Source organism: Balearica regulorum, chromosome 3, assembly GCF_011004875.1.
Source record: "Balearica regulorum gibbericeps isolate bBalReg1 chromosome 3, bBalReg1.pri, whole genome shotgun sequence".
Taxonomy (NCBI): Eukaryota; Metazoa; Chordata; class Aves; order Gruiformes; family Gruidae; genus Balearica; species Balearica regulorum.
The window spans coordinates 32,540,229-32,562,410 of NC_046186.1; the positions used below are offsets into that span (position 1 = coordinate 32,540,229).

Here is a 22,182-nt window from a genome sequence, read left to right on the forward strand (position 1 = left end):
ACATACACTTGACATAGTGCCACTTTTGCCCAGCAGGGCATTCAGAAAGTGACTGGACCTGGAAAAAGATGTATAAGTGACAGGAGAGATGTGTCTACAGAACAATTCCTCAAAATCACTTACTTTGCATTATGCAGTAGAATACATAAAGTCTCAGACATTTTTAGTATGAGTATTATCAGAGTAAGACTCCAGCGTTTCAGTTACCACATCCAGTCTAAAGCTAAAAGCAGGATGCCTCAAGGAAACAAACAGGAGACAAAACTAAGTAAAGTAACTCAAGTGTGTGTGCTTCCAGAGCTGACACATTTTGGACACTTAAGGAAATAGCTTGCTATCACATACAGGATTAGGTTACAGCCTGTTACACTTACACAATTTGTTCCTGATTATGTTCAAGATCAAGAGCTTAAAGATTTGTTTGCACGCTTGGCCTTCTAAGGGATACGTTTGGATTCCTGCTGAAGACAACGGAGACACTCAGTGTCCTGCAGCTTAGCTCCACTCCTCTGGATTATCTATGTGAAGGCTGAGGAAAAAAAATGAATGCTGCTGCTCTGCCCTCAACCGGGGAAAAATATTAGTGACACCTATGACAAATACTAGCCTTTTAATTCCTGTCTGAGCCAGTCAAGTCTTACAGGTTCACTAGGTAGAAACATCAGCAAGCAGTAGTCTTTCTTTCAGAAAAGTGGAAGAAAACTTGGCCTTGTTGAACAGAAATAGTAATTACACTGCAAGTGTAGTTTTGGTTTTGCTACAAAGCTGAGAAGACCTGGATGTGGACAGAACTCTACCTTTGTGAAAGGCTATAAAGAGACTCATGGCTATTTAGCAGATGACACAAAAGTTTTCTTACGAAATGAAGCCAAGTATTTTGTGTTTGAAGAGCTATGCAAGTTGACCAAAGCTCTACACAGGGCCTCAGCTGGTAAGAGCACTGCATCCAGAAAAGCTTTCAGAAGTTTCTTACAGACATCATAGCTGAAGACACTTTCGATTAATTGGGGACACATGCTTTGAACACCCCAATGGTCAAAGAGTTAAATAAAGCAAGTAGCCCAGGCCTAACTAACATTAATTGCCTCACAAGAGCTCCATTTTTCTAAACATATTATCAGGAAAAGTCAACAGCACTTCAAAGTTAAAAGGTCTTGTCAACACTTACAGTCTCCAAAGGAAATAGTTCAAGACACAAACAGGATTCCAACCTAACACATCACTATAGATTTTGGTTACAAATTAGCTTGACAGGTAACTAGATTGGAAATTACTGTACAGCAAAGAACAAGGGGTGTATACTCCTTTTACACACTGTCTTTTTATGAGTTACCAGATTCTGACATACATGTTTATCAGCCCACTCATCCACTAAGATGACTTGGAATATTGCTTATTTATTGCTTGGTTCTATACAGTGGTGGTTACCAGTGTGTTACTTTAAATGAGCAATGAAGAATCTAGACTGTCCAAACTGGTGCATACAGCTTCCATCATCAGGAAGCTTGCCATATGCACAAAATGTATTTTGCTTGCCCAGTTCCTGTGTATATTCCTAGCCATTCCTCAGTTCCATAATAACCAATTCATAACCCTTAAGAACCTATCTTTGTTGCTAATATCCACAGAAAAAGCTGCCCCTCTTAATTCCCAGCCACCATGTCTCCTCATTTCAAAATACAAAAATTTAACATCCAGTCATCACGGTAGTCAGACACAGAAAATGTGCGTGGTACATTCTGAAAGATTCATCGAGAGGATGTCATCTGAAAACCTTGTATTTACTTGGTATGCCAGAGAAGTCCAGATGTAGTTTACCAGCATACTCTTTATGCTTCGTGTTATTTTAACAACAAAATCAGTTTCTACCCAAGTTACTTTATGCACTTTAGACACAGCTCTGAAATGGGACATAAGAATCTAAAGACCCAGGATAGCTATCTTGACCATAACATTTTTTTAATCCTGTAAATGAAAAATTGTAGCCCTAGTCAACCATTCCAGCTAATCCTTCTTGCAGTGCAGACCAGGATTGTATTTCAATAGCTGTTTGAATGACATAAGAGCCTCCCTGCTGCTGTGCTCCATTCTCTTGACCCTTTTCATTACAAGCTATATATCTATGTTCAGATACTATTTGTCATAAACAGCTAACATGCAACTGTTAGTTGTCCCAATCCTTCTGTCCCCCTCAGTATACACACATTTTATTTTACTGAAACATTGCCACTATATTCATAAAGCAAAACAGACTGCTAGCTACAGTCTTTATTGTTTTACTCTTCAATCTTTCATGTTATCTGCAAGCTTTATCATGAAGGATTCTTTTCTCAGGTCACTGAAAGGCTTAAAGACTAGCTTAGTAGGATCCTTAATGAAATTGTCCTTCCCACCCTTCCACCCACAATGTTTCTGCAATATAATTGGAGACATACAATCAGTCTACAAAAAAACCTACCTTTTGCAGGGACTTCAGCTCATAACTAATTCAGATATAGCTATATGATGTTCTAAGCTACATGCAAAGTAATCATGCCAGAATTTATGTAAACTCACTGTAAAAGTAAACCGCTTTCCTAAACTGATTCTCAGCTTAGTTCCTTGCTGCTACTACCCTAATTCTAACAAGTTGTGCCAATTTATAGATGCCTAAGCATGTTTATTTTGTATTAATTATATCTAGCATAAAAATATAATAAAAATATAATAAAAATCCATTAAACTTCCTAAATACCAAATATTCAAGTCCCCTACACTGATTCTATTATTGTGCTTGGATTGATATCAGGATGACCAGGCTCCCATTACCAGACACAATTTACATGTAAGAACAGCAGAAAAGTAGCATTTATTGAATGCTTCACTTCCTGCAGTAATAATTCTACCACATCCACTCAGCGCATTTAAGTTGATCAGGTTCCTCTTCTTTAGCATGTTTAACATAACTTCAATTTCTCCTTGTAATTCTTTTGCTCAAAGTATTCTGCATCTACTCTGTTTAAACTGAAAGAGTTCAGTGGTAAGTTACTCGTCTTACTAAACATTTTCAGCTAAGGAAGGTTGGTGGGTGATTTTTTTATTTTTTTTTTACAGCAGTGTGTTCTCATCCCAGAGGCACAGCCTTTGGGAAAACTAATAGAGTATTCCAAGTGCTCAAAGCAGCATACAGTTACTTCAGTCTCATTTAAATCCTTTCTCCCAACCACTCTAGCTCAATCATTGTGTCTTTGTGAAAATTTACTTAAACCCCAAACAGCACACCAAGAGATCTGGACTTTGTTGTGCCTGAATATGAGCAATCAGTTCATGACCCAGTTATTTGTCTACATTTGCATAATCAGATCTAACAAAGCCTACCCCTGTAGGATACCAGGTCTTGGAAAACAGCTGTCCATAAAACCTTTCAAGATGCTTATGACATGTAACTTTGAACTTCCCCATAAATACACAGGCCTCCGCTCAAACTAAGATGAAATATAAGAATTAAAGCCTTTCGGTACAGAAAATGAAAGACTAAATAACCCAAAAGTATACAAAAGTGCAATAACAAGAGCAGAGGCTAATGTTAACTACTTGAATTAAGCAGAAGATCTTACAGAACAAGAACTGTAATGAGTTTCATCAAGTTAGACAGTCCAAAGCATCTGGAATTGATTAGTCAGCACATACTCAGCTTTGTTCTGATTATTATCCTCCACTGTACCAGTTTATTTTTGTCATTTCTCACAAATATGCACATAACTATCAACTGCAGAACAACAACATTGCTTTCAGTCTATGGACAGCCTTACAAACTAAAACTAATCCTCACTGCAGTCACTCAGCAACCTAAGCATACCACTACCAAAACTAGTGGAAGCTAGCAGCTGTCTTATCAAAAGAAGTAACGCAATACTCAGTTTTGCACTGTCTGAAGATAATCTAGGAATTAAGTTGTGTTATATATAACACAACCAGTTTCTGGCTTGTATATTATCAGGAGACCTACTAGTAGCTAAAAAAAGTGGCTATAAAAAATATTCAAAAGTAGGAATGGGCCTGGCTTTAAAAGTCACTGTGAACAGTACATTTTTGATATAGAAGGTAAGATTTATTTTTTAAAAAAGTATTACATCTCACCTGTACCAAATATTTTTGGCTTCCATACATTACATACTGAGGGGCAAGACTGTAGATCATGTAACTAGTATGAAGAACTATCAACAGAAGTATCATACAGAGAAACAAGAGTGCTTGAGGTCGAGTTTTTCCTCGTCTGATTTTATAAAGCTAAAAAACAGAAGACACAAGTATTAACATAATGGGTTTTTTTTCCTGAAGACATTTAAAATCCTCTTTAATTCAATTAACAAGTTTAATTCTACTGACAGAAGTGGGAGGCTGCTAAATTTATCCTGTTGCAACTTAATTCCAATGAGTCAAAGCAGATTTTCAGGTGTATTCACTCGAATTTCAAAGCACAGTTATTTAACCAAATTAATTGTTGTTTGTATTAATGACCTAGAACATTCATAGACCAGCAGATTTAAATGGTGTTGCTTATCACTGATAACAAACTGTGCCTTGCTTGGTCAAAGAATATTGTGTCGTTTGGTCAAGGTGGTGTCATCTATCACTACACCTCTAATCAGATCTAGAAACAGAGGAGAGAGTATTCTCAGGCTCTGAGCAAACTTGCACACCACATGGTGGCATCTTTTCCACTTTACACCGCAGGGAACAATATAATCCCTTGTTGTTACCCTGTAGATACCACTCTACTCTGTAATGCCCAAAGGCTCAACCCAAGTACCATATCAGGGTAAAGATGACAGCTGAGGGGTAAATGACGGAAGACCAAACCCAACAGCCAATCTCACAACTCATTGCAAGGATTCAGCATCAGTTATCACAATTTTGGGTGTCTCCACATGAAAAGGTGACAGTATTAAAAGGGAAATTAGACACAGAAGCAGGAAAATATTTAACCAAGCATCATAGGCATGAATGGCATACTGTTGGATACAATGATGCTTTTTCAACTGCAGTAATACATTATTTGTATCATATTTAGATATGCCATATCACTACACTGTTTCATCTCCTATCAAGCTAGGTAAACTCTGCTTGCCACCTGAAGAGCAAGTTAAGCACAACTGACCACATGCACATTCCAGGTTTTGACCATCAGAATCCTTTGGCTTTAACTTAGAAAAGCCAGAAGCTGAAGTGCCACTTATTAAACACTTGGAGTCAGCTGATTGTATTGCTTATCAATCTACATCAGTTTTGGTCTGACAATTTAGCAAAACAGAACATCTTTCAAAAGCAGTGAAAATTGTACAATAGGCTTCCAACACTCATTAGATATACAGACAATGCTACTTGCAACATCCAGTATTAATGAAGCAGTACATAAGTAATGGATATCTATTAAATATATTGAATATCACATTCATTAAACATCTCATCAAGTATTATAAACTAAACTCTTAAGTCATAGTTACCCTTATCCAGAAGAACCATATACCCATATTTCGAATCCCTGCCATTGAAGTGAAGATAAAGTACATAACAATAGTTGTAATAAGAATATAATCAAGTGGAAAAACCTAAAACAAGAACACAAGCAGTTAAAAAGACAAGAAAACATTCAAACTAGAAAACAAGCTCTTCCCTCACTTAAAGCTAAGTAAGTAGTTTCCACTTATAGCATCTGAGGTAGTAAGACTCCTTCCATTTAACTTTTACATAGCAGGCTCCAAATGTACTTAATATAGCTTGCTGCTAATAGAGCTTATACAATTAGTTTGGGAAAGCAACTGAGCATTTTTCTTAATTTAAAACTTGCCTTTATTTTGAAGCATTATACATTTTCAAGCCAAGAAATAATTCCATTCTAAGAGTACATTTAAAACAACGTCCACGGTGGCAACAATCTTTTTAGGACTGTATAAGTATTCTATTTGTGAATATTTCTGAAGATATTTGCATATGAAACTTGGTTTTTATACTTACAAATAGTAAGCTGCAAGCTTAGGTGTTAGTTTTAGAAACCATAGGGAAGTAATGCATTGTGCCAAGCTATTATACCAAGAATATTGAAAGAACTGAACTAGGGGAGAGAAAAGCACTAGTTTACATTAAAGCTTTACTTTGTCTTAGCTTATCCATGACTGATTGCCAAATTTGTATGTGCCCTTGTTGCCTTCCAACCCTACTGAAGTTAACAAATGTTTGGTCTTATGCAGGGTTTGTTTCAAAGCCTAATGCATTACTATAACATTCATAACTGCAGAGTATAATATATCTTTTAAGGTGCAATAAATAAATTAAAAAAGTGCAATTACGTCACTTAAGGGAGATGAACTATCACATGCACAAACAACTAGAACATAGGTAGGGCATGGGAGAGTTGCTTTTATTCTGTGCATTATAACTACAAATGATGTCATTTGTCATTGCCACTATGTTCTCATCAGATGGAAGTTAATTTCAAGCACCACCTTCCTCCAGCAACTAGCTTCCATCCACCCAAGATTTTCATATCAGTATCTAATAACTAAAAGATTGTTAACAAGGAAGTTGCCTTGCTTTTACAGAACAAACACCTAGATAATTTTGTTTTAATTACTTCGGAAGAAGTAGTTTGCCTTTTGACAGCTTACCAGAAAACAGAGAGAAGCATCCTTACATATGTATAACACCAATTTTTTTTTTTTTTTTTACTTACTGTTTGAAGAACAGGTAACAACATATTCAATGGATTGGTCAGATTAGTTCCTAAAATTATAAATCCTGAATCGAAGCCAGCCGAATGCAGAGCTTTGTCCAAACTGCAGTAATTGAGAAAAATTGGGTAAGTGCTACAGTTGTCCCAGAGCTTTGTCTTCAGTTTAAAAGGGCAGCTCAAAAAAAGCTGAACTAAACCCAACAACTGACAGATTTTTCATATCTATATATACACATGCTTTGTTTTACTGTGCGCGCATTGCACTTGTCCTATGAAAAGGTATATTGATTTCTGTACCTCCTTGGAATTTTAGCTTTTCCATACTTTAGGTCATAGAGCTTATTTGCCCAGGCTGAAAAATTAAAAACGTCAACATTTGAAACCTCTGGTTAGAGTCAATCTTCACTGAAATGCACCAGATTTGCAGCTGGCTATATTGCTTTCAACACCATGAAACAATTACAATGTAATGCACATCATAATGGAATACACATGTCATTTACTGCAAGAATTTAAGCACCTGTTACCCAGCCCAAGTAGTACCTACATGCATTAAGATTCATTCAAGCAATCAGAATACTTCTGTAGCCTGAATTAAACTTCCTTAACATATGTCCTTCTCTGCTGAATCAGATCTGGTTTCAGCAGCACAGTCAAGCCGAAGCATGTCCTTTTTTGAATCTGTCTTAGCACATTTTGTTCAGTTTCAACATACACTATTACAATGACAAACGCAGCTCTAGTTACAGAAATGTAGCATAGAAAAGAAGTGGGATGACTCTTGAAGCAAGCCACCCCTGATTTTGATGTTAGAGCAGAAACACGGTAGTTTAAGTGGTTAAGAAAAATGCTGAAATGTACTCACTTTGACAAGAACAGAGAGACAGTGAAGAGCAGGGCCACGATGATGAAGAATACTCCCCACACAATCTGGAAGTAAAGATTTATTACAATTTAACTGAAACTGTTGCAGTTGATACAAGTGAAGACTTGTTTAAGTTTCAGTAAAGAACTAATGGTCTTGGACCACCCTGGAGCTCAAACACACTTGAAACAGTAACTTTTTGGTAAACACTTCAGACACACTAACAAAGTGTTTACCCTTAAACAAGGTTTACGTCAAGCATTTCAGAAGTTGATCATCTAAGATGAGAACCTCCTCTTTGCATCTTAGTGGATACACTAAGCTCAGAATCAAACATTAAAGTACATCAAGTGCAATACAGAAGCCTACCCGTAAGTCTAAAAAGTGTCATTAAGAACACAGATGAGATGTTATATTAAATGAACACAGCATTTAGCAGAATGCACAACCTGCACTTGCTATATTATATGGAAAACCTTAACTATATGCATGCATTTGGGTTTAATTAGGGAAATGAGTTTGTTTCCCTTGGCAACCAGGCCTGCATGCTCACATTCCAACAGGAGACAACCTGTGCACAGCTTACATGGAACATCTCACCTTTCCCAAGTGAGAGCTCCCTTCTATAGTGCTACTCAGAAACACTCAATGACCAAATCACTTGGAAGGAGTGATGTAAAACTTAAGTAATCAAGCCCAAATACCAGGTCTACTTTTTTTCTTGCTTCTGCCTGCAAGACCTCTTGGTTATTCATCAGTACTAAGTATTTCAAAGCAATTTTCAAGGTTTAAGTTATGTAAATCAGCAACTTTACAAAGTACTTTGACTCAAAGTCAGTCACTAGAAATTTAACTTTGAAGGGATGTGAAGACTGTGAATGGACTAGGAAAAAATTAACATGCTTATAAATACTAAGGTAGTAGGAAAAATATCTAGATTTTCTTGGAACTCAAGTAAGTTCTACTTAAATACTATTATTCTAAACCACTATCTATCCACAAGTGATTAAAATAAGATGAGATTACTATGATCACATCACAACTGAGAGATAAAGGCACCTCTTCTGGACAAGGTTCTAGAAGAGTTTCCATCTCCCTTTAGCTGCACTACGTCAGTCATTTGCCTCACAATCTTTGTGAGTGCATGCTCTATTCCAGAATTTGAAAGAAAAAAGTATAACAGCTGTGGTTTTTTAGCCAGCAAGTCATACACATAGATAAATACAGGCTATTTTATGGACCACTACAAATCAGATACTGGTATTGTTCTTAAAATCAGCAATAGCAGGCTTTTTTGTAAGCTTTTGCACACTAATATGGAACTGATGTACAAAAGAACAGACTTTCTTGGCTAAGCCAAGGTGGTGTATGAAACACTAAACTAAGTTTACCAAGAAGTAAATTAAGATTTTGTATGCAAACCATATCGTTAAACATATTCAGAGTTACAATGCTTTTATTGCTCATTAAATTCTGAAGATAAGTTTCCATCTGAAAACTCAAACACAATATTAGAACATCACTTATAAAACAACTCTTTATGTAGGCCTTATTAGGTATAGATTTAGAGACTAACATCAAGGTAAGTATTAACTTGCACATTTCCACATATTTAAGTATACTAACATTTTACCTCTCCACAGCAACCTCCCACTAGGAATTACCCATACAGGGAGCAGATGTTTAAAAACAATTAAGACCAAGAGTCTGAAGCTTGCATTACTTCCTTAACTTCTGTCAACTATGGCCAGTAGACAGGTATCTCCTCTGGAACATATCTGTCTTCCAAAGTGATGCACTCTTAGAAGTAGATAACCGGTTGAAAAAGCACTCCTTTTCCCATTTTAACCTCAACTCCAGTCCCATTAAACACAAGATGAAAAAGGCTAATATTAAAGATTTTCATTCTACCTTAGTCCATCCTGTATTGCCACAGTGCTATTAAGACTACTGAACCATAAATGATTTGCAATTAACATGAACCCACGTGTACACAAGTTCAGAGCATCAGTTGACTTAAGCCTTTCACAGATGGGATCCTTGTGTTCCTACCTAGATTCTCCTCATACCTCCACTGATTACAGACCAATCAACACCTTCTGTCTAGTCCGTTAACCAGCACTTGGCCAACGATTAAGAGAATACCAACACTCGGACTAGTAGTTGAGCTTGCAACTTACAGTCAGCTTAGCCTTATCAAGTGGTATCAACCTGACTTATGTTAAAAGCATGCCTCCAGTTGGGTATCATTTGGTATCTGGGTAAGGGAAAGAGTAAATACTGCCTATCCCCCTGCATAAAGCCTAAGATAGGAAAAAACCCAACAAAACCTTGCAGCAGGAGCTATACACTCACTGTTGCCTTTTACCTGTCATCTATAGCAAAGGACAAATCTGTCATCCCCAATCTTATGGGGACACTACTATACTGCTGTTTACTAGCTTTAAACCAACTAGAATGTCTTCAAAGATTCTAGATACACTTAGTCATGAAAATGTACAGAATAATATTGCTTTGTGTCAGAGCATAAACGAGTACATGTTCAACTTCAGAGCAAAGGACAGCACTTAATCAAAACCTCTTGTTCTCATAGCAGGACTATTTATCAACTGATGCTGAAAAGCTTTTAGTACTAGAACAGGCAAAAACCAAAAAGCTTGAGTTTCAGCCATACAACACAGAGGAATTTAGTAAGGTCATTAAAGAAAGCAACTCCTGATCTATATTAAGGTAAGTAACTTTCAAGGCAAGACAATCTTATTTCCTACTCTCTAGCCCTTTTGAAAGCAGGACCTCAATGCAACCATACCTCAAGCTATGTTACACCTCCTCCACTACAATCAGTTTGAACTGCTTCATTGCCAGGCCACTTCCTCATATCCCTCAGCTACAAAACAGACCCCATACCCACCTGTACTCAATCATTTGGTACAAAACAGGTTTCAGGCCACATGAGCACGCTCTGTTCACACAGGCCTCAATCTTCAAAATGAAGCACTTCATTTTCTTAGCTTACTCACCTTAGGCATCTCTTCAGTTGGTTCACAACTGTTTTGAAGTACCCCATGAAAAAACCAATGCAACACTCAACTTAGCATTGCTGAGTAAACCTCCACATTTCACAACCTACAATCTTGTTCATATATTGAACAAACATAACTATGTACTCTGCAGGTTTTTTTCCCTAAACAGTTTTTATACCTATCCCTAAAGTATATCACATTTCTCTTGCTGCTGAGAATCAGATGAAAGTGTGAGAAACCCCATTAAAGAAAGGAGAAGCAATAGAGAATTATCTACAGGAGAGGTTACATTTGTAGAAAAAAAATTAGACCAGTTTGACATTACTTGACAACCCCAAGCTGACCATTACTTATTTCGTTGGGATCTTCCAGATGTGTTCCTTTTGACTAAATTGAAAAATTAACAGCTTCACCTTTGAGTGAAACAACTGCTTTCAAAATTTCATGTTAAACAAAGCTAACACTTCAGAGAAAAAGTTTTGGCTTTGTTTAACAACAAATTACATGCTAATAGATATTTAATAGTAATAAAATAATTAAAGCAATAGTACAGGAGGACACTTTGCAAAGAATTTGATTATAGAAGTGGATACTAAGTTAACACTGTAAAAGACCTCCAGGATGAAGCATTATTCCTGAATACGTTATTCTGTTCTGTCAATCCCAGTAAGTCTGCAACTCCCATAAACCTGACCATCCAAAAGACAAAGCAGAAATAGCCTTCTCCATATCTAGTTGCCTCAACAAATGGAATTTCTCTTGAAGTCTGAGAAATGTCCCCATCTTTGAACAATAACATACAAGTTGCACTGAAGATAGAAGTGTTGTAAAGCAATAAGCAAAGCTCCAAGATATTTTCTGCACTTCTACGTTGATCAGAAGTATTATGTATGGATATTAAAAGATTTCTTTCATGAAAGCCACTAATCAAACGATTGACAAATTTTATGTGCAAAGACAATTCAAATGCTATTAAAGTAACAGTAAAGCAGTTCTGCAAGAGTTAAGATGTTAAGTAAGTGATAAACATTATCACCTTCACAGGAGAGCTCAAGGAAAAGCTAAAATAAACAAGTTTTGTAACATGCTTCACAGCACAACCCTATTCTAAGTGAAAATCTGTCAGGAAAAAAAATTATCTACCTGCAATTCCCCTTTAGTCTGTGATTAAGTCAACAGTTCGCAGTGACTGCCACAGTTAAAAGGAATAAAAAGCATTCAAACCACAGGAACAAAGAGACACCAGAATACCACCCTGACCATAACTGATAATCTGTAAATAACTAACGATATTGTACACTATTCCACGAGAACACAATGAACTGTTAAAGTCCTACAGACAATAGATATGGTCAATGCAGTTCTCAAGTTTAAGGTTACTGTGAAAAGTTAAATAAACTACACAAGCTATTTTGAATCAAATGAAGCATCCAAACTGTTGAACTGAATAGTTCAGGGTATTTGCCTTTAAAAGAAAGGGCCAATTCTAGATTTCTAATGTATCATAGAAAGAGAACTCCACTAAGAATTTCACACCAAAAGCTTCTGTTTAACTGCAATTTCAGGCCCATTTCCATTGGTACTCAGCACTAACAGCAGCAATGATGCTAGAGGAAATTGCTTATAGTCTCCCCCCCCAGCTTTTCAAAGTGCAGCGTACAATTTGAAGTAATGCAAAAATTTCTTCCTACATCTAGTTGTCAAAAAATATTATATAGCTATACTGTTCCATAAAAGTACTGGTTTTTAAAACTAAGTATCTACTAAAAATCAAAGTCCTAAGATCAAAAAGAGACAAAGATCAAAGGTTTGCCCCAGTAACAGTCTCCTTTGCACTGGTAAAGTATCAAGACATAAGTTCCATGCAGCTGGCTTACTATTGATCAAGTAATTACTTGGCAAGATGCTCATTCCAAATGCACATATTCTCAAAATGTCTCACTTCTGCTGGCTATGTGTAATTTAGATTAACCTAAGCTACCTGACAGCTATAGAATTCTTCCTTTTCTTCCCATTTTCACATGCCTGAGAAAAGACACTCGGATATTCTGTGGCAGTGGCACTGCAGTAGATTAGCTAGGACTTGCTTTTCAATCTTAATCATATTTTAGCAAAAGTAAAAGGTTTTCCAAGACCTCAGACCTTGCTATAGGGCTGTAATTCTGTAGTATAATATTAATTAAAAACCCAAGCCGTTGATATTCAGGACAGTATTTGATAAACTTGACCTATGATTTATACAGAAGAATAAAGCTGGAAGTTACTCCAATTTAAGTCTCAAAAAGTGAAAAAAGTTTTACCTTTAGAGGTCGGATGGCTTCACAGAACTTCGTCCACAAGCTTTTCTCAATAGACTCCAGATGCCTCTCTCTTCTTCGAAGTGTCCTTAGTCTCTCTTCAAGCTGTTGTACAGTCCGTCTATCTCTTGATGACAGAGGCCGACCATCTCTGCACTGGTTACCAAAAAATAGTGCAAGACATCAAGGGACACTGAATCAAGGGGTTCTTGCTTTGTGTAGAGGGTTGAACCTGATGACTTTGAGGTCTCTTCCAATCAAATTCCAAGACTAAATCAATACATTAAGTTTGGCATCTGAATTTTCTTTCTAGCATTCCACTACAGGTACTCAGCTACAGTTCTTGTACTTGCAAGAGTAAGATGACTTGCTGTTCCAAAAATTAACCTTACAGAAATCCAAATATGAGGCACCATTAATACAAGAGCTAGTTGAATGTACCAGATAATTGTTTGATGATTATGTTTAAGAATGTACTTTAATTCTAAGCCTCTAAACACTGAGCAGGCACCACTGCACTTGTAAATTGTGTAGCACATCCTTAAGTCTCAGTTATATGCTAATAGGCAAAAGCAATAAAATAGGCATTATGAACTGAACCAAAATTGCTTCTAACATTGATGCAACTATATAGCAAATATCTTTAGATAAAAAAGATTCTTATAGTTTTAGTACATCTAGTATATATTTTTAAATTTTGAAATTCCCTATTCAATTTTTTTCCTCGTATTTTAAAAGAGCCTTCCTGCAAATAGTGAAACACTTTGCATCCGGTGAAGTTAAAGTGAATCTATTTCAAATAAATTTCTCAAAAAGGTTACAAGACTAAGACCACATTCTAGGCACATGTAACAGTTGAACTGGAGACTGCAATGTACTTTTAACAGGAACACATATTCTGCATACCCTACATAGCACCTCAGTGACTTGAAAAAGACATTTTGAAAACAGTCCAAGTTCCCAAGCTACAAGTCCAAGCTTCAATTATTTAAGACTAATGAAGTAAAGTTACCAGGTGTACTAACAGCAGAAGACCATACTACATACTGAATCTTTTCATTAGATTAAGTAGCATACTTTTGTACTTCTAATTTTCATTGTACATTGCCCTCAGTAACACTCACTTTCTTCATGACTTCATGCAAATGAAACTGAAGAACTAAGATTTCAGTAAGAGACTGAGACAAAATCCTGACCATAATCCATAACCAAGGAAAATTAGTTTATACTAATGGTTACATTAAAATACAGACATAACAAAGACTTTCAACTTTTCGACCCTTTTTGTTAATTAGATCAAACAAGACAACCAGTGGCCTGCAAACTCCCATAATCCAACATAGTCTTCTGTTATAAGTAATGCTCCATTTTTCAAGGGCTTCTCATTTTCCTCATGTTGATACAGATGCCTTCATTGTAGTACTACTCTGCACAAAACCAAAACTTTATAGTTTAAACTGGAAGAGACTATTTTTTAGGTTTCATTATGCAGCATGATTTCTAGAACACTGTGTAGAGGTAGCCAAGTATCAAGGGAAGATTGTTGGAACTGTTTCAACACTGCCAGGCCTACTATCAAAGAGCACACAACAGCACAGATAGACTGCCAGGATGAGAGTGATGCATCTTAATGCCCCTTCCTCTCACTCAGGGCTGTGAAAACACTGGTCAAATCATTATCTGAAATGGGTTGGGAAAAGGGGGGAAGATTATCCATTTTGTAAGTAAAGAAGAAAATTTTATCCTCCTTCGGCCTGCATTCTTAGGTTGTTAAAACTGTCCTGCTTACATCAGGCACAGCATTTCAGTGAGGTGCAAAACCATTGTGGGTTTATAAATGGTGTTAAATATCCTAGGGATGTTTAGGATTCATAACAGATTTCCATATGCATGCTTTTCATAAAGAAATTATTTATAACAGCAAGGTACATTAACTGGGAAGCAAGAATATCTGGGGCTGTTATTTATTCATAAAGATGATTAATAGCTTGATGAATCTAACTCATGACAGCTCCACATGCAAGTATCCAGTGTTGATAACTGGCATGATAACTGATTAAGTATCAACAAATCAGATGCCATATCTGGTAGCAGACTAAGTGAGGTTAATATTCTTAACTTCTTCAAAGTATCTCTTCCATATATCCAAGCAGGACTGGAAAAGTTTTAATTTAGCTTGTCAGTACCATTATAAGCTGGACAGAAATAACTACTGCTACAGGATTGAAAGAAAACCTGATCACTACACATGTGACTACATTTGTTTCCAAATAACTTAACTACAAGCAAGTCACTTCTGACTTGCTAATCTTTCTGGAACAAAAACTCTGCAGCATGACCATAAACAAGCAAAAAAATCATTAAGGAAGTGAGAACACTGAAGACCATACCTTTGATTTAATCCTTAATAAACGTTGCTCCACTTCTTCAATATCTTCAGTGTTCTCTAAACGTTCATAAGCCGCACTGGTAGTTCCCTTAATCAAATTTAGTGGCAGAGCTGACATACCATAAGCCTAAAATAAAAAAGAAACTTACTTACTCAAATTTTCTGCCATACATTTTCATCTGATAAGATTGCTGTACATTGTAGCTATAAGGTGTCACTGCGGTTCCCCGCCCCCTTCTACAGGCTAAGGCAATCAATTGTCTTCCTTTGAGCAAAGCATAACAAACATGCTATGCATATTTCAGCATCCTGCATTGTTCCAACAGTACTTAAGTGCCTCAATCACTGAGACAATAGCTGGTGTTAAGACTTTATATAAGCATAGCCCACTGAAGAGTCATCAAGCTAGCCCTTAGGTTTTTTTGTCAAATCATTTACATTTCCAAAACCTGAACTTTCCCACTTTAGATCATAATCAAAACATTGTATAATACAGGAATTTCTAGATATTGAAGTTTTAGAAGCAAAGTGTACACAATTTATTTGTAGCCAGTAGTTTTCAAATTACTTTTAAAATGAAATTATGTAAAAAGTATCAGATTTACTGAAAAAAATCCTGCAGTAAAGACACAGCAGAAGCTAGGTGAACACCTAACCTCAGTTACATTCCAAGACTGTTTAGATATACATTCACAAATTTTGTTGGTATTTACTCCTAGTTTTAAATCCTATATCATTCAAACTGTTTGTCAGCTTCTACAACACCATGCCCGGATTCTTCCAATGCAAAGCCTGTAAGCTTTCCACTAACATAAGAAACAGATATTTGAGGCAAGTTAAACAAGAAAATGCCACTATTTCCTCCCTGTTACCCTATGAGTCTTATAGATCTAGGCCAAGGTCAGAAGTTTCTCCAAGCCGTTTAGAGACATTAGCCATAGGCTTTTTATTGGTTTTACTGTGTGTGGGAGGCTGTTGGCAATAGGTTGTTCTTGGTGCAGAGCTCAACAGGAAGGTTTTCCTTTTCTTTCTCTTAATCACAATTAACACATGCAGTTTCACTAAAGTGCTTGAGATCTGAACATTCGCTAACTTCAGAAATGAGCAGTTTTCTAGATGTTCACAGGAAAGAAAAAAATCACTCTTTCGAGCACAGCTTTGCATTTCATACTGAGAACAGATTAAACACAAATGCTTGTGTGTTATAAATGTCACCATACATGCTGTCAGATTACATGAGCTTTCTGTACACAAGACTTGACCTGCTTAAGAACCAACTAATGTATTATGTATTGTACTCAAAGCAAGACACTGTTCATTTTTTGGGTGCATTTTTCAACATGCCATATACCCTGCCACCAACATCCATTTCTAAGTCCCTTTAACAAAGGGATCTTTCTTACTATTATTGTAGCTCAAAACCACATTAACTATTTAAATTAATAACCATTTTAATAGAAATATCTGACACTGACCCCACAAACTGCAGTTTTACTCTGCAAGCAACAATATTCCATGATCTCAAGAAACATTCCTCCAAGTATTAGGCTACAAAAGCATGAAACAAAAGTTTAGTAGTCCAACAGCCTTGTTTTCTCACTGTGGAATTAGGTTTCTTATGTTCAGTGACAATTACCAGTAAACTGTTGGAACAGTGTCAGTTAGGTTCAACAAGCAGACAGCATAACTGTTTCAACAGGCTTCAAACCCAAGGAAACAATGGTGCCTGTTAAATCACTTTAAAGCATTTAAGTAAGGCTAGGAGAAAAGTATTTTCCTTCAAGTATTTCTTGAAATGTATATTAGCAAAGAACACATTCAGCTAGATCATTGTGACTTGCACTACATGACTTGTTTTGTGTAGCTATAAAGCATTAGAACTGGTTTTACCATAGACTCCTAAAGAGTAAGGTAGGCTATTAGCTATCTGCTCAGCATTTCAGAATTTCACAGCTGACATCGCCTCACTTGTCACCCAAAGATACAGCTAAAAAAGTGTTTGCAACACTGTTTACAGACTGTTCCAAATAAAGTTAAACTCCAATTATTTCTTTTTTTTTTTTAGCTGGCAATTTCAGTCCCTATGTCACAGGTTTTTTGCTGTAAAAGCTATACAGGAGAAAAACATATCACAGGCTAGTGGTGGCAATGAAATTTCATGCTTTCCAAGACATTCCAGAAGTTCTGGTTTGAATGCAGCTATACAACCACAGAAAGGCCTACCTACAAGATTAAGTATTTTAGGCAAAGAGTTTACAATTCTCTCCATAGACATGGCTCAGTTCTCCCTTTAGGGTACCTCCTTTGAGCACATTAAGCTGCTTTGCTATCTACAGAAGCTAAAAAGCAGTCTTCCCCCAATCCTCCTCTTCTCTAGGTTGAAGAAAGAATTCCTTCAATCTTTCTTTACACATTGTGTTCTCCAACCCTCTAATCACTTTCACAAGCCTCCACTGGAGCCTCCAGAGTTTTCTAGTTTTTTTTAAACTGGGGGACCAAAACCAGAAGCAGTATTCCCAGGTGTGACATTGGAAGTGCCGAGTACAGTGGAATAAACACATAACAGCGTGAACTGTCACTTGGAATTAATCCATTCCAAGAGAAGCCCTTAACATCTGCTAAACCTGATACCATTCCTGTTGGCCTTATCTTCCACCTGTCAGTGCCTCTACGGTGGCTCCTTGCTCTGTTGTATCTGCTTCTCCCAGTTTGATATCATTCTTAAGCTTGATGACTATATACTTAACTCCATTATCCAGATCATTTATGAAGACTGAATAGTATTGGGTTCATATTTACCCTGAAGAGCTCACTCAGGTCTGGCTGCTAGTAGAGTAACTCCAGAATTTATATGAAAGTATAAACACCACCCAATTTCATAACTAGAACAAATCTAACCAAGATCCCTCTGTGGAACTCAAAACATTTCCAGCTAGAGCCAAAGACATTCAGTATGTAGAAACACATATAATGAGATCGCTATGACAATAAGGCCTACACAATTTTACAAACCTAAGCTTAGAAGCACTTAGATTTCACCACCAAGTAGAGGCTTCCACTTGTTCTTCAAATAGCTACCATCAACTAATAGATATCAAGCATTTACTCAACAGAAATAGTTAAGGAATAAAATGCAGACTTCTAAATCTAAGTTTCTACAGAGCAAACTGTAACTCTTAGAAATGCTGCATTGTTTTGCTGGTTTTGCAGATATGAATTACACACGAACATCAAGCTTGCTCTAGTGATAAAGGCAGTCTAAGTTCCTTCCTTGAATACAAAAAGATGTTAATATGAGATGATTATGCAAGTAAAGCCTCCCATCATCAGAGAGGGAAAAAGCCACACTGGTCTTTCAAGACATTAATATACAGAATGAAGGACAGAAAGATAAGTCATCCCATGTGATGTGTCACAGGTCTGAACAGAAGCTGTATTAGCTCAGTTTCAGGGCTGTATATCCCGTCAGGCTAATGTAGAAATTCAAGGCTGCCCTGAACGAAGTTTTAATTCCCTGGGCTAGTGCAAATGTTAAGTTAGTCATGCGCCATTATTCTGGGCATCTGCAACTCAACAAGCAAGCAACATATTGGAGAGCACAGGAAAACCAAAACTGTTCACTAAAGTCAACAGTGCTCAGTCCTGAAACAAATTGTTGGTTCAAAGTTCGGAATATGAATAAAAACAGAAGAGCCTTTAAAGTAGTTAAGACAAGTTAATTTATATACATAAGTTTTGATAAAAACAATAATTAAGTCCTGACACATTCATAACACTGAAACAACAGTTTCCAGGACTTCTTTTTAAACAACCTTGCCTAGAAGTGTTCAGAGTGTGCAGAGGCACTGCACTGAAGAGTAAAAACCATCATCCAAATGTAATAGGCATACATGGCTGGTTTTTTCTACATATATTCTTAAAAATGAACTGAATCTAGTACTAAACATTAACTGTTCAGGCTGGTATGTGATAATAAGTGCTGCAAGGTTAAGTCTTTAAAGTGTGCTATCTCTGCTGTTACTGGATGCCTAATCAGCTTCATTGAAACCCTATTTTTCAGGAGGAAAAAATAAATCTAAAAAGTTAAAACAACTTATTTTAGAGAAGATTCCCCTCTCTTGAATCTCCACAAGTGATCCATATAAGAGATCACCCCCTATCAGTTTAGCTTAAGGGCTGGAAAGCCAAACCCTAAAAGCTCACTACCAAGTACAAGTTAGAGGCATCATCCGTGAGCAGCTATCTCATTCTGATTTGAGAGTCTGCCCACAGGCAATACTGATAATATTTCTGGATGCATTAAGTTCATACTTATACTTCACAGGAGTAGGTGGCCTTCTACTCTAAAGGAGAAGAGAAAAAAAACAGAACTGAAGCAAAGCAACAGAAAACCCAGCTTACCTATCCTATAAAAAAACCAGCCTAAACAAAGCTTTAAGACTTCTTATTTGTTATTCACAGAAGTGGTAGCTAGGCCTGAGCCAGGAATTTGCAAAGAAATCTGTCATCAGTAAAGCAGGAGCCTGTAACTCACATGTAAGCAACAATTAGTTCAATACCATTTCTGCAATACCAGTAAGCACTGAAGAACAGTGAGAAGCATACTCTAAGCTGTTCTCTCAGCATACCACGGAACCCAAATATACTCTGTGCTCCAGACAGAGCACTACAATACCTCGATAGAGATTATATGAGCATTGCTTCCTGTTTGCTTAACCTTCACTCCTCTCGTGTGCCTTTCCTTCCCATCCTGCCTATGGCAGATCCAGCTATTCTCCTGTCATTCCACAGTTAATCTTGAAAAGGAAGAGTTGCTGTTCTGATCCTTTGGTATCTTGCAAACTCAGCATCTTACAACACTGTAAGACTTGCCAAATTCACATAGCCCATGGCTATGTAAGGGAACAGTCTTCCTTACTAGTTGGCCAGTATGTTAATAGTCACTCATAAGCAGAAGACAGCAAACAAGGGAAGTTGAGACAAGTTGTAAAACCACACTCTACAGAAACTGCAGCAAGCAACTACGTCAGGGATAAACCCAAGTATTAAAAAGATTCAGAAAGGTTTTCCACTGGGAACTATAACCACTAGTTTAACATTTTTAAATTACACAAGCTACCAAAGAGTTCCACTGAAAAAGGTGTATTAGGGTGGAAACACCTAATAATCAATGAGATCAGCCATAAGCACACAGATCAGTCATGAGGAACACAGAAAAAAAACACATTGAAGTTAATAAAGCAAATGCCTTTAGGAAAAAGTTAAAAGAGTTAAAACTTTTTGCAGTAGGTGTTTGAAGCAAGCCTGAAGCCATCGGGCATTACAGTTTAACTAGAAGTTGATTATGTTTCACTTCTTACATGTGAAATGTTTAGCTAGTAACATATGGCCTAATGATTAAGTTGCAGCACAAGCAGGATAATCTCTTGTTAGAAATCAAACAGAACAGTTAAGTTGTTTCTGATCAGTTTGGTACACAACCAGCACTGTAGTTGAAGGTAGTTTATCAACTTTTTCTGGTTAAAGATATTTAAGAATTAAACTTGTGATTTCAAGAAATTATCAGAAAGTACTTGTGTAGCATAGCAGAAAGATTCCCCATTCTACTTATTTTTAGAGATCCATATATCAAGCAGATGTAGTTTTTAAGTGCTATCACTGAGGTGTTTTAAAAGGTGTATATATAAATTTGTGCAAAAAGTGTAGAAAGTGCTGACAAACATTTCTTGCATAGCACTGCCCTCTAGTGAAGTCACATGAAACAGCCAAATAAAAAAAGATCAAGAACTCCACCACTGTATAAAAGGCATAAGAAGAAATTCTTGCAACTTTCAATATACATATATTCAAATTCCTATTATTTTTTTTTTTACAAGTCTGTTTCAAGCCTTCACCTGGAAGTGTGACCATGAAAGACAAAATGTTCCATTCTACCAACTAGACTGTGATCACAAATGCATCTATTCAAGTTAAAAACCAGCTAAACTCTAGTTTTGGATATGCAGTGCTTTAAAGAAATAAGTCAAGTACGAGTTAGTTTCACTATAAATGTCCCAATGTCCACAAACCCCTTTCCATTTCAAGAATATTTTGGTACAGAAGAGATTTTTCTGTATTCATAGCCTAATTAGTTTTTTATTTGAATTATGTTAAGCATGAGGGAAGTCACATTATGGTATCTTTTATCCCTCACAGCAATTGATAGAGTTCAGTTGCCTATACTGAGCACTATTTCATGGATACATTGTCAGCATTGCTTCTGACAGAGCAGGTAAGCTAGTCCAGTTAAGTAGTCTCAAGTGTGGTGAGCTTTCACATCATACCAATACAGGCAATACTTTAAGAGGAATTAGAATTCCACCTTTCTTGAAACTGTACCTTTCTTCTCTGTGCACCCAGACTGCACAGTTTTCTTGAAAAGTTCTCATTCTAGAAGTAATAGTCATCTACTTTCTCACATTAACAAAATTCATCTCTATCTATGGCTATCTACACATACTACCATTCTAAAGATAAAACTGGAATTCAAGAATCTTATTTCCAGACCACCATTAAGCAGCCACACAGTGACAGTGGTTCACACATCCTCCCTAAATTGTGAAGGGTCAAGGAGAAAGCTTCCTGAATGCATCTGAAGATGGCAGACCATCTCATGGACATATTTGGTGTGTTTTTTTAAACCTCATGTCATACAGCTTAAAAAAATCATTCAATATGTTAACTAGTAAAATCTCAGTTCATGGGAAGTTTTAGCATCCAATCTTCAGTTGCTATAAGAGCACATACATTTAATATCATTGCTATAAGAAGTCTCAAAGGATAGAACAAACCAAGCAAAATGAACTGGTATGTTCAGTACGGCATATCTTCTACCATCTGTTGTACACAACATGAAC

General features: G+C 36.7%; 1 protein-coding gene across 1 annotated transcript in view; it reads right to left on the bottom strand.

The window, feature by feature from the left end:
* The window catches only part of LMBRD1 (LMBR1 domain containing 1), an 81,679-nt gene that overhangs the window by 17,513 nt on the left and 41,984 nt on the right, over positions 1–22,182 (bottom strand). The window contains exons 8-13 of the mRNA XM_075747421.1: positions 15,288–15,413; positions 12,901–13,053; positions 7,578–7,642; positions 6,713–6,815; positions 5,487–5,591; positions 4,120–4,269 (exon numbers count right to left, since the gene is read on the bottom strand). Coding sequence (XP_075603536.1) covers positions 4,120–4,269; positions 5,487–5,591; positions 6,713–6,815; positions 7,578–7,642; positions 12,901–13,053; positions 15,288–15,413 — 702 coding nt within the window. The remainder of the gene's footprint in view (positions 1–4,119; positions 4,270–5,486; positions 5,592–6,712; positions 6,816–7,577; positions 7,643–12,900; positions 13,054–15,287; positions 15,414–22,182) is intronic.